Below are 12,422 nucleotides of genomic sequence, written 5' to 3'. Positions count from 1 at the left end.
AGCTTCCCCAGCCTGGGAGCGCCACCACCTCCCTCGACCCTGGCTGCAGGATGAAAGGGTTCAATGGCTGCCAGGCGTCTGCTTCTGGCAGGGAGGAGGAGAGGGGTGTTAGATGAGATATCTCCTTACAGGGAAAAATCCCATTTCCATGGCCTGCAATCCCTCCCACCCTGTGCCTGAGCGGCTCTCGCTGCCCTGGGCCAGTGCTGGCTGTGCTCCCCAGACCCCCATCGCTGAGGTGGGGGTCCCCAAGGGCCCTGAGCAACGCTCAGCAGGCATCGGGCACCGTGGGGAGCGCTTCAGGGCTGAGCTCGGTCTTGCTGGCGTCGGTCCCCCCACCCCACATGGCCCCGTCCCCTCCAGGGCCCGCACCCTCGGGGTGTCCCCGCTCTGTGCTGAAGCAGGCAGCATGGGAGGCCGGTGCGTGCGTAACGCCCGGTAGCGCAGCCTCCAGGAAACCTCTGTCCTGGCCGTGAGCTATTGCAGCACGGTTGTTTCCTCCCCACGGGCCTCGCTGCATCCTGCCGCCCCGGTCCAGCCCCACGGCGGAGGGGCTCAGGGGCTGCCCAGGTCCCCCAGCACCGGGGCAGAGCTGGCCCTGCTGTGTGGGGGCTCCCTGGCCTCGGGGGCTGCCCCATGGCTGTCGTTTTCCCCCATAGCTCAGGAGGGTCGCCCTGTCCTGCGGCTCTCAGCACCGCCGGCAGGATCCGGCCCTGCAAGCACCGTGGGAGCTCACGCTCAGGAGGCTCCCACGCCTGCCACAGCCGCCCACACGTGCCGCGGCGCAGCCTGCCTGGGAATGGGGCTGGGGGAGACCCCAACCGCCTCTGCCGCGCAGGCGGGTGCCCCCTCCCCGTCCTGCCGGACGTCCCCGGGCTGGCGGCTGTGCCGGGACGCGTCCCCCGGCCTCTCCTTCCTGTGCGTTATTTAAAGCTGTGAGTGGCTGCTTGGCGCAGGGGGGTTTTGGGGCCGGAGCTCAGCGCAGGAAGCGTGTGCAGGCCCGGCCAGGGACGGCTTTGGAGGAAAAAGGAAAAAAAAAAAAAACCAAACCCCAAAGTCAGCTCAACTGCCTGGCGGAGCCCCACGCCCACAGCCCCTCTCCCTCCTGGGTGCACAGGGAGGGGGGGACTCCCCCCAAAACCTCCCACTGTCCCCAGCCTGGGCAGGGTCTGTGTCCTTTCCCCGGTGCTGCCTTTTCCCCGCACCCTTGACTTCGGTCCCTGGACGGAGCCACCGACCAGGCACAAGAGCCCGAACCCCGGGAGCTGCTGCAGCCGGGCACCCGCCGTGGCTGGTTCAGGGGCTGGATCCAGCTGAAGCCCAGGATGGTTTTTTCCCAGCCCTGGGTGCTCTCAGTGCCCTGCTCCCCATCTCCCCTAATTTCAGGGGGAGCCGGTTACATTCCTCTGCCTCGTGGTTTGCCATGGCGCAGCCCTGGCCTGGCTTTGGGAGGCACAGCTCTCTCCTGCTCCCAGAGCCAGCGGCAGCGGCTCGGCTGGGTTCACACCGGGGCGGTGGCAGCTCGGGGCGAAGCCGCCTTCGGCACCCCCGTGCCCACATCCTCTGCGAGCGCGGCTGCGCCCCGGGCCGAGACGGCAGGAGGGTGGGCGCACCCGAGCAGCATCCAGGCACGGTAGCCGGCTGCTGAGCTGGGTTCTGCTCGCGGCGGGGCCACTCCTGCTCCCAGCACGCTCCCCCCGCCAGGGCCAGCTGCGTTCCAGCTCCCCGGCTGTCCCTCCGGCTCCAACCATCAGCCTCCTCCTGGGCGTTTGCTCTGACGGTCTTTGCTCCACGCCAAGGGATCAAGGGACAGGGTCTGCAGCCCGGCAGCGCCAAGGCGGTGGCAGGAAAACCTCCTGCTCAGACCTGTGAGCATCGCCCGGCCGCCTGCGCACCCTGGCCTTGATGGGATGCTGGGTGCACGGGATGCCCCTGTGTCACCCATGGGCTTGGACGCTCCCAGTGCTTCGGAGCTGGATGGAGACACCGGCGCCAGGGACGGGCTCTGCCCTTCCCAGCGGAGCACAAAGAGCAGCAGCGGAGGCCATCGCGTCCCCTCCTGCGGCTCCCATGCCTCAGCAGGACAGCACCTGGGGACGCGCCACCCCTGCGAGCCCGGCTGGCCATGGCTTTGGGCAGCGCAGCGACACACCAAGCTGAGCCGTCGGGCTGGGAAAACCCCCGGTGTGTGAAAACACGCGGGCTGCCTCCGGCCGAGTCCCCTGGGGTAGGGACGGCCGGGGCTGTGGGGGGCACCCAGGGACGCTGCCGGGGGGCACGCGCTCACGTCTGCGTGGCACCGCCGCCTCCCCGTTCCCGGGTCTCGGGGCCTGCTGCGGGGGACAGCGGGAACGTCCCGCTCCCGGGCTGGAGGACGAGGCCTGGCCGTGGTGCCAGCCCGCCCGAGCTGTGTCCATGCGGGTCCCTCTGGGACTGACCCCCCCCTCCAGACGCAGGAATCCGGTCCGGGTAAACAAATGAGTAACCCGGATAAGAGCTCGGCCCCGCTAAATATAGCCGGGCCGGCGCAGGGTCGGGGTGCCTCGGCGCCAGCCCGTTCTCACGGCCGAGCGGGGACAGGTGAGGCCGGGGGACGCGGCCCCTCGTCCCACCCGTGGCCGCTGCCGCCTTGGAGGCCGCCCCGGGCTCTGGGTGCCGGCCCGGGGGGCTCCGCGCCGGGGGGCGCTGCCGGGGCTGGGGGGGCGATGGGGGCCGGGGGCGTCGGGGCGCCCACGAGCGGGGCCCGATCCGGACCCTGCCCCGAGGGGCGCGGGGCGGGGCCGGGGGGGGGCTGAGAGCCCGGCCCTTCCCCCGCGCCCTCCCGCGGGGCCGGGCTTTGCTGAGCCGAGCTGAGCCGAGCTGAGCCGAGCTGAGCCGAGCTGAGCTGAGCTGAGCCGAGCTGAGCCGAGCCGAGCTGGGCTGAGCTGAGCCGATCTCAGCCGAGCCGGGCTGAGCTGAGCTGGGCTGAGCCGAGCCGAGCTGAGCCGGCCGGGCTGGGCTGAGCCGAGCGGAACCGGGCTGAGCCGAGCCGGGCTGAGCCGAGCCGAGCTGAGCCGGGCCGGGCTGGGCTGAGCCGAGCGGAACCGGGCTGAGCCGAGCCGGGCTGAGCCGAGCCGAGCGGAGCCGGGCCGGGCTCAGCCGCTCCGGGCGGGGTCCCGCCGTACAGCGAGGTAGGGCCCGGGTCGGGGGGGGCGGGAGGGGCCGGTGGAGGGGCCGGGGGGGGAGGGGGGGGTAGGGGCCGGAGGGGCTGAGAAGGACAAAGAGCCCAGGAGGCTGGGAATGGACGGACGGAGGGGGATGGACGGACAGACCGCAGCGCTGGGGCGGAAGGACGGACGGACCGCAGGGCTTGGAGAGCCGGCGGGGCGACAGGGGCTGGCTCAGCCGCCCGGGTGGCACACAAACCCGGGGGAGCGCGTTTGGGGGGGGGGAGCGGTGACCCCACGGGGGGGGGGGACACACGGGGACGCGGTGCCCCCGCCCCCCCCCGCCGGCTCTCCCCCGGGCTGGGTGGCCGGGGCGGGCGGGTCCCGGGCTCCCCCCGGCACCGGGATTTGCTTTCGGGGCTTCCCCGCCGGGACGGGTCCTGCCCGCGCCGCCCCCGCCGCCGAGCTCGCCGCCGGCTCCAGGCGCTGCTGGGAAGGGCCGGGAACGGGCCGGGAACGGGCCGGGAACGGGGCTATTTCGGGCGGCCCCGCGGCGGCTTCGAAGCCCCCCCGGAGCCGCGGTGCTGCGGCCGGGGTGCGGGGGTCCCCGGCTGCCGGCCCCCCCCGGCTCCCGCACCCCGGGGCGCTGCCCCCGCCTGCCCTGCGCCGGGGGCCCGGGGACGGACCGGGACGAGACGGGGCCTGTGCTCACCGCCCCCCGGGTGAGCCGGTGGGGGACCTCCGCCGTGGGCGAGGGCAGCCGCCGCGCCTGGCAGGGGCCACCCTGCTGGTCTGTCACCGCTGCCCGGGGATGCTCTCTGTCCTGGGTGCCCCAGGGATTTCCCTGCCCCAGGCCAGGCCGGCTCCCCCGGCAGCGGGTCCCCTTGATGGTTGTGGGTCCAGGGAGCGATGCTGGGGCCCCGCCAGGTCCCCGGCCCCATGACGTGGCCATCGCCTTCCCCGTCCCAGCTGATGGCCTTGAGCCCATCTGCTGCCCAGAGAGCCCCGGCCTGCGGGGGGCTGGCGGTGGGACCACGGCCATCCCTGGCAGGGACGGCTGTGCCCGACGGTGTCCCACGGGCCCACCTGCACAAGGGACAGCAGGCCGGAGAGGCAGAAGGGCCTGAGGGCCTTCCAGGACAAGGTGGGACAGGGCTGTCCCTGGAGAGGTCCAGCAAGCAGAGAGGAGGGCCTGGCCACACGAAGGACAAATGCAAATGCCCGGCAGCATCTTCTGCACAGCCGCCCTGCAGCCGAGCAGCACGTCCCGGGTGGCAGAGCCCAGGACATGGGGGCACGGGGGGTGTAGGGGACGTCACTGCTGCCCGGTTTGCGGACCCTTTGCAGGCGTGTGGAGCCCCGCTGCCCAGCGAAGCTCCCTTCCCAGCCCTGGCCTGATCCTGCCAGCCGGTGCCGAGCCCAGCCCGAGGAAGCCTGGGGAAGCCACGGGCTGCAGCGAGAGCTGCGCTGATAAGGAGCAGCCTCCCGCATTCTCCATTAGCCTCTCGCCTTTCCCTCGCTGACCTCGGATGTGAGCAGGGCAGGAAGCAGTGCCCGGCGGAGGCAGGGCAGCCTGCGGTGCAGCTGCAGCGTAACGCCGACCCACGGGCTCACGTGGCACCAAGAACCCCATTAGCGCCCGCACTGGCCCCCGCCGCTGCTGCCAGCGCCTCTCAGCCTCCAGCAGCCCATTTCGGAGACAGCTCCTCTCCGCTGGGATCTTACCCCAGCACCCTTTGCCTTTACTCACAGCCAAACCCTCGCTCCCACGGGATCTCCCTGCGAAAGGGTTTTGCTGGATCCATAACCCAAAACCAAGCGCAAGGGGTTCTCGGGGACTGGCACGGGGCTTAGGGTCTCTCCTCCGCAGGACCTGCCATCCCCACGCGCATCCTCCTGCGGCGGCCGCCTGCGATGGGGGGAGACGGCGAGTGAGGAGCCCCCGGCCCCCACATGAGCCCCTTCCCGTAAGTGCCTCTGGTTTGCTCTGGTGCGCGCGGGGTTCGGCTCGTTCCCAGCCGTGCTGGCACTAAATGGCCCCTCTTTAATATTTGATTCCCTCTAAGTGCTGCGCGGTCCCAGGCTGGCCGGCCGAGGCACCCGGCGGCACCCGGCTGCTCAGCCCCCGAGCCCACCCTGGCATCGCGGCTGGTCCTGGGGCAGAGCCCCCGGTGTCCCCGGTTCTGCCGGCAGCAAGCGGTGGGTGAGGGTCTGGGTCGTGGCTTCGCCGGGGCAGGAAGGGAGAGGAGGACAGGGAGGGGACGTGGGTGACAGTGGGGTTTGGGGTGTGCAGGGCCGAGCTGCCGGGGCTGGCGCATCCTTGCCCGGCCATGGTGCCACCGTGGGGAGATCCCCCCTCTGGACACTGTGGGGAGAGGGGTCGGATCCTGCCACAGCGAGCCGGTCGGCAGCCAAGAGCATCCCATGGCCATGAGTCCCCGGGCGATGGGGGCAGCGGGGCGGCATCACCCTGCGGGCTCCTGATCCCCAGCCACGCCGGAGGGAGCACCCCAGGGTGGGGGGGACACGCATGCTTGAGGGCAGCACCCCGAGAGCGTGGGCAGGCACGCGGCAAGGGACAGCCCAGCAGGACCTCCGAGCCGCGGCACCCACGTGGCATCACCGCGGGGCAGGGGAGGACTTCGCCACCTCTCAGAGAGGGGAATCGCAGGGGACATGGGAAGGGCTGGGGAAAGGCTGGTGGTTCCTCGGGGACTCGGAACCGTCACACCAAGGCCTGACCGCGTGTCTCAAGAGGACCTTCACCTTCGGGGCCGCCGCTGCCATCCCTCGGGACTGGAGAAAACAAACAGCAGCAAGTTTTCGCTGTTGTCTCATGGAAAAAGCCAGGGCCATACTTGCACTGCAGCAGTGAATCACCGCCACGCTCTGCCAGCCGCCTGCGCCAGGACGTGGCTGGGGACGTGCCCCCGCTGCCACCCCCAGCCCCTTCCCTGCTCCCCGGCGGCCACGGGGCTGACGGCACAGCCGGCGACAGGGGCGAGGGCAGGGGTGCTGCTGTGCCGGATGGGTGCCGGCACCCTCAGCCCCGAGCCCGCCTGGATGCGGCCCCAGAGGAGGATGTTGCAATGCCTGGCCCCATCCCAGCCCTGGGACGGGCTGTGGGATCGGCGCGTGCCTCGGGTGTGCGCGGCGGCTCCCAGCCCTGCCACCGCCCTTGCGCCGGGGGCCGCAGAGGGGGCGGTGAATGAGGGGTGCCAGGCTGTGGGACGCGGCGCAGGACTCGCCCGGGTCGTGGGGACGCAGAGCGGGGTCGGATGAGGGAGCAGCCGCTGGGTTTGGCGCCGATCGGGATTGGCTTGAGGTTTGACTTGGGGACGGGGATGGTGGGCAGGTTGTGGTGCCACCCTGCACGAGGGGGAGGCAGGGGTGCCAGGACCCCCACGGCCGGCGGGCACTGCAGCGGGGTCTTTGCAGAGGCGGTGGGTCAGGATACAGCTGGGCATCCCACGGGGGCCACCGGGCCGGGGACGGTGTCAGCCAGTGGTGTGGGGACGGGGCAGACGGGGTGGCAAGGACACCCACAGCCTGGAGAAATGGGTCCCGGGAGGAGAGGAGGAGTCTGGTCCCCATGGGGTCTGGTCCCTGGGGTGCCTGGTCCCCACTGTCGCCATGCCTCTGCCCCATCCCACATCACCCCATTTGCAGCCTGGACTAATTAGCGATGGAGGCGGCAGCCCTGGGGCTTCCCAGATGCTTCCCGGCCCCGGGTCACCGCCCAGCAAGCCAGCGTGGCATCGACCGGGCTGCCCACGACCGCAGCCGTCCTCGTGCACCCTGCCATAGCCACCGGGCCAATGTCCCAGTGACAAACCCTCGACTCCAGCTGCGGTGGGGCCGCAGAGGGGGGAGAACGGGGATGTCACACGTGCAAGCCAGCTGCGTGTCCCACGGCTGTGGGCTGGCCGCAGTGCCGGTGCCGGGGGGTGCAGCACACGGCTCCAAGCAGGGACGTCCCATCCTGTGCCTCAGTTTCCCCACCACACTGGGGGAACAGGGCCTCTCCCCATTTAGCCAGGGGTGCAGAGGGGAAGGCGCAGGGGTGGGGGGAGGGTGTCAGGATCAGGCCCCCAGTGCAGCCGCCCTGTGCCTGCACGCCCCAGCCTTCAGAGTGGGTCCCCCCGCCACGGCGGAGGGTGGATGTCCCTGGGGGTGTCTGGCCATGTCCCCCCCGGGGCAGGAGGGAGCCGGTGCCATCAGAGCCGAGCTGCCAGTGCCGCGCTTCTCCCAACACCCACCCCGCCGGATTACAGCCTCGTGGCAGCAGCCCATGTGGCTCGCGGCTGGGGATGGTTAATCCCGGCCAGCTGCAGGGCTGGGGCCCTCCACACCCGCTGCTGCGGCCGCACCAAGAGCGCTGCCAGCCCAGCGCATGCTGTGGTCCTGGTGTGGTGTCCCCGTCCCCCTCCGCAGCCCGTGGGATGCCCCACGTTTGCAGGCTCACGGTGGGTGATGGGTGGGCTTGGCTGTGGGGGACCCGTCCTAAACCCCGCTCCTTGTCCCTGCAGGGCAAGGCGGGATCGGTGCCAGCACCGGCGGGGGCACACGCCATGGAGCTGAGCCACAAGGCTGCCTGAAGCTGCCGGCAGGAGCGGGATGGGGTGGGGGGATATGGAGCCCCCCAATGGCAGTGCGGCCGGCCGGTCGGACACGTGCTTCGGAGTGTTCAATGCCAGTGACGGCCACGGCCAGGCGCAGAACAGCATCACCTCGCCCTGGTTCTCCACCGCCTTCGGCCTCATCGGCCTCTGCTCCAACCTCTTCGCCCTCTGCGTCCTGCTCAGCTCCTCCCGCAAGCTGTCCAGCCGGGCCCGCTCCTCCTTCCTCGTCTTCCTCTGCGGGCTGGTGGTCACGGACTTCATGGGGCTGCTGGTGACAGCCTCGGTCATCATCCCCTATCACTTCATCAAGTTCGCCTGGGCTGAGGTGGACTCCAGCTGCCACCTCTGCAACTTCCTTGGCTTCTCCATGGTCTTTTTCGGGCAGTGCCCGCTGCTGCTGGGGGCCACCATGGCTGGCGAGAGGTTCTTTGGCATCAACCGCCCCTTTTCCCGCTCCACCAGCATCTCCAAGCGCCGCGCCTGGTCCATCGTGGGGCTGGTGTGGGGCTTTGCCTGCCTGCTGGGGCTGCTGCCGGTGCTGGGGCTGGGGCGGTACACGCTGCAGTACCCCGGCTCCTGGTGCTTCCTCACCCTCCTGCCCGACACCGGCAATGTCGTCTTCTGCCTGCTCTTCGCCCTGCTGGGCATCTTCTCCGTGCTGCTCTCCTTCGTCTTCAACACAGTCAGCGTGGTGACGCTCTGCCGTGTCTACCACGACCGGGAGTCGGTGCAGCGGCGCCGGGACAGCGAAGTGGAGATGATGGTGCAGCTCGTGGGCATCATGATCATTGCCACCATCTGCTGGATGCCCCTCCTGGTGAGGACCTGGGTCCTGGTGTTCCCCCACTGCCATGTCCCTCCTGGGTCTTGGTGTGTCCCCCCACCACCACTCTGCACCCTGGGTTGGCACCAGGGTGATGGGCTCTGGGGCTCAGCACCGCTTGCAGAGCGGGTGCTCCCCGGTAGCAGGTGCCCCAAACCAGCCTGGGACCCCTCTCCAGCAGCCCGGGGCAGCTCATGGCCTCTGCGTGGACCCCCCGCCACTGACGCCGTGCCCCCTTCCCCCCTCACAGATCTTCATCGTCCAGACCGTCCTGCAGCAGCTGCCGGCCAGCGGCCAGATCCAGATGCTGCCCACGAACACGCAGAAGATGCTGCTCATCTACATCCGCATGGTCACCTGGAACCAGATCCTGGACCCCTGGGTCTACATCCTCTTCCGACGGGCCGTGCTGCAGCGCATCTACCCCAGCCTGCGCCCCCGGCCCTCCATCGTCTCCCTCTACCCCGTCCTCAACCCCTCCCTGCGCCGCAAGCTCACCGCCGACTCTGTTCTGCAGTAGCGGTCCCCAGGGACAGGTACCGGGGGCGGGGGCAAGGCGTCTCCCCATCCCACCCCCCCAGGGTAATTAATTGTCCCCACCACCCACATCCATGGGCTCTCCCCGTCCCCCCGAGCCCAGTACCCAAGGAAGGGGGGGCAGGGGCCACGGGGCTGCTCCCCCCTGCCCGTCCCCATCTGAGTGACCCCCCCCCCCAATAAAACACAGCTTGCACAGCTCTCCGTGCCCGCTGGGGGTGAGCGCGTGGGGGGACCCCAGCCCCATCGCCGGCCGGAGCAACAGCCCTTCTCCTCCAGTCTCTGCTTTAATCAGCTGCGGCCGCTTCCCACCACATTTTGGGGTGCACGAGAGGGGTCCTTGGGGAGGGGGGGCTGGGTGCCCTGCTGCTCCCCCCCCCCAACCCAGGGGACACACCGAGGTGCAGCTCGGGGTGCAGGGGGCAGGATGGGGACCCCCCCCCCCCCACCAGCACCGCCAGCCCCAGGTGGGGTGGGGATGCGGGGAGGGGACGCAGGCGAGGGGCACTGCCACCCCCCACCCAGCTACTCCTGCCCCGCCTTGGGGTGGCAGACGGCCGCCCACACCTCGGCCACGAACTCCTGGGGGAAGGCAAATTCGCCCAGCACCGAGTCCAAGCCGCAGGCGAGCTGGGCTGCGCTGGGGCTCTCCTTTGCCGCCTCCACCATCGTCGAGGCTGGGGAGGAGGAGAGGCAGGGTCAGCGGCAGGCGAGGGTGCGGGATGGGCACCGCTGCCCGCCCTGCCCGCTCACCCAGCTCGCTGTCGCGGATGCCCATGTAGCTCTCCAGCAGGTCGTCCACCCGGCGGGCAGCTTCTTCCTCGAAGGGGCTGGGCTGGGGGCGAGAGGCCCAGCAGGTGGGTGCCAGGGGACGGGGGCACAGTCCAGGGACCCCCTGACTCCCACGGAGCCGTGCCCATGGGTACTGCACGCGTGGGCACCCTGCAGTGCACCCACTGGAGGCACAGTGCAGGGCTCACCCGGGGCACGGGGATGCTCATCCCCACCCTGGGCACAGTGTGAGTGGCCGTGGGCTCAGGGTGGGGGTCTCAAGGACGGGGGTGGGGGTCTTACCCCCTCCTCCAGCGTGGCCGGGCCCTGTGCCCGCAGCCGCAGCGTTTCCTTCCCACTGGCCACTCTGCCCTCGCCCGGGGACTTGCTGCTCCGCGTCCTCTGCCCGATCATGTCTGCACCCCGGGGTCGGGGGGTGAGGGCGTAGGCAGGGCCTGGCACCTCCTGCCCCTCGCCGCCACCACCCCGGCCATCACCCAGCCCACTCACGTCACAGCACCCCGGGGGGGCACCGCAGGGTGAGCCGCGCATGGGGAGGGGGTGCTCACAGGCAGCGTGGGTGTAAGGGACACCCCTGGGTGCAGGGTGGGGATACGCACGGTTACACGCTGCTCATGGGTGCCCAGGACAGTGCACACAGAGGAGCGGGGGTGCCCACGGGGAGCACAAGCAGGTGTGGGGCCCCCCCAGGGAATGCCCGCGTGGGTGCCATGCAGGGGTGCTCCGGGGTGCACACGGGTGGAGGACCCTGGGGGGACCCGGTCCCTGGGGAGGGGGCTGCAGGGCAGGAGGGCCAGAGGGGATCGGCCTCCCCGCGTTCCTCCCAGGGGTCCCCCAGTCCCCAGGGCGAGAGCGGGGGACCCCTCGGGCTCACCAAAGGCCTTTTTGGGCTGCACCAGGCGGAGGGTGAAGGGCTGAGCCCGGGGCAGCTCCCGCAGCATCCGGGCCACCTCGTAGTGCCGGCAGCCCACGATGGTGTGGTCATTGATGGCCTCGATGCTGTCGCCCACGCACACCGTTTGGATGCGGTTGATGATGCTCCCCTCCTTGATTCTCTGGGGAGCACAGAAGGGGACGGGGGGGACACAGCGACAAGGTGGCACCACGGGAAGAGACATAGTCCCCATCCCACCCTGCACAAACACACCTCCGTGGTCCCATGTCCTTTAGCAACTGGGTCAGGCAGGGAGGGTCCCCCCAAACTGCACCATGGCAGGGGAGACCCCTCCCAGGGCCAGGGTGGACCCAGGGGGACTGAGGGGGTGGGGGAGTCAGGGAAGGAGCACGGTCCCGGGGGTGGGTGCCAGCAGGGGATGTCACCCTGCAGGGCCAGAGCCCCCAGGGCTGCCCCCGGCCCCACGGTGGGGGGGTTCACCTTGATGAAAGCGTAGCCGGCCCCATTGTCCGTGATGGTGAGGCCAAGCGCGTCCTCCGTCTTGGTCACCTCCACCTCCTTCGTCTCGCCCCGGACGTGGGCAAAGATGAAGTCCTCCAGGCCAATCTGTCCCCCCAGCAGCTTCTGCATGTCCACTTTGTGCGTGTTGAGCGTGCAAAAGAGGATCTGCCCCAAGGAACCCCGTCACCAGGGGCTGGGGATGCCCCGGCAGGGCGGGGGGACATCGGCAGTGCCAGGGCAGGAGCCGGCCATGGGCAGATCCGGCCAGGTCTGGGCGCTGCCAGAGCAGAGGGGTCTGGGGACACCCAGCCTGCCCGGGGACCCAGCGCGGCACCGTCCCTGTGTCCCCTTCCCTTGGCTCCAGGCTATGCAGCAGCCGGTATCAGCCAAGGAATAAGCAGCCCCGGCTCCCTGCTTGTGTACCAGGAGGGGAAACTGAGGCACAGAGCCACCCAACCGCTCCCCAGAGGAGACGAGACAGCCCTGAGATTAAAACGCTCTTTTCCAGGTCATTTTGGGGGCTGCATTTGCAAGCAGCCGGGGGGCTGGCCAGGGACGGTGCCGCAGGGTCGGCGTCTCCCACTTTGGGTGCAAAGCCCCCTCCCCGCGCCCCGGCAGCCACGGCCCCCTCACCTCGGTGGGCGAGATGCTGAAGACCTCAGCGATTTTGGCGTAGAGCTCCTTGACGTTGGTGAAGCCCTCGATGCGGCCCGTGGGGCTGCCGTGGGCCAGCTGCGTGTGAAACACCAGCCGAGGGCGGGCCCGGGGGGCCGAGCTGCCCTCGGCAGGGGGTGGCTCGGGGGTCCCTGGCTCCTGCCCCACGCCGTTCTCCATGGGGCTGCCCTCTTGGGCCTGCCTGCCGCGCCTGCCCGCCCGCCGCATCCCGCTGCCGACACTGCTGAATTATAGATGGGTGCTGGCTCCCGGCTTGGCCGTAAGGCGATCCCCGGGCCTGGGAACCCGATCCAGCGGCACAGGTCACCCACCCGGGATCAGGTGAGCTCTGCCATGTAGGAAGGGCCCTGGCCGGGCCGGAGGAGGTGGGAGAGCAGCCAGCACAGAGCCATCACCCTCATTACCCACCCCAAAGCCACCGGGATTAGGGC

The 12,422-nt window shown here is 70.4% G+C and overlaps 2 protein-coding genes across 2 annotated transcripts; one reads left to right on the top strand and one right to left on the bottom strand.

The window, feature by feature from the left end:
- Positions 1-7,392: 7,392 nt before the first annotated feature.
- TBXA2R (thromboxane A2 receptor) lies at positions 7,393-9,295 on the top strand. The gene is made up of 2 exons (XM_082331510.1): positions 7,393-8,585; positions 8,842-9,295. Exons 1-2 carry the CDS (start codon positions 7,764-7,766, stop codon positions 9,109-9,111), a joined length of 1,092 nt encoding a protein of 363 aa, XP_082187636.1. The 5' UTR covers positions 7,393-7,763; the 3' UTR covers positions 9,112-9,295.
- Positions 9,296-9,653: 358 nt separating this feature from the next.
- GIPC3 (GIPC PDZ domain containing family member 3) lies at positions 9,654-12,198 on the bottom strand (the record flags this gene model as incomplete). The annotated part of the gene is made up of 6 exons (XM_082330910.1): positions 9,654-9,805; positions 9,882-9,963; positions 10,203-10,315; positions 10,795-10,975; positions 11,296-11,481; positions 11,950-12,198. 6 exons carry the CDS (start codon positions 12,196-12,198, stop codon positions 9,654-9,656), a joined length of 963 nt encoding a protein of 320 aa, XP_082187036.1.
- Positions 12,199-12,422: the final 224 nt, after the last annotated feature.

Source organism: Platalea leucorodia, assembly GCF_965183815.1.
Source record: "Platalea leucorodia genome assembly, chromosome: 21".
Taxonomy (NCBI): domain Eukaryota; kingdom Metazoa; phylum Chordata; class Aves; order Pelecaniformes; family Threskiornithidae; genus Platalea; species Platalea leucorodia.
Note: the sequence above shows the minus strand (reverse complement) of the source record. Positions and strands in the feature narration are given on the sequence as shown.

What these genes read in the sequence shown, in the direction of transcription:
- TBXA2R (XM_082331510.1), top strand. Translation starts at nt 7,764, where the DNA reads ATGGGGTGGGGGGATATGGAGCCCCCCAATGGCAGTGCGGCCGGCCGG. An exon ending in TCTGCTGGATGCCCCTCCTG is followed by an intron (nt 8,586 to 8,841) that starts GTGAGGACCTGG and finishes CCCCCCTCACAG; the next exon opens with ATCTTCATCGTCCAGACCGT.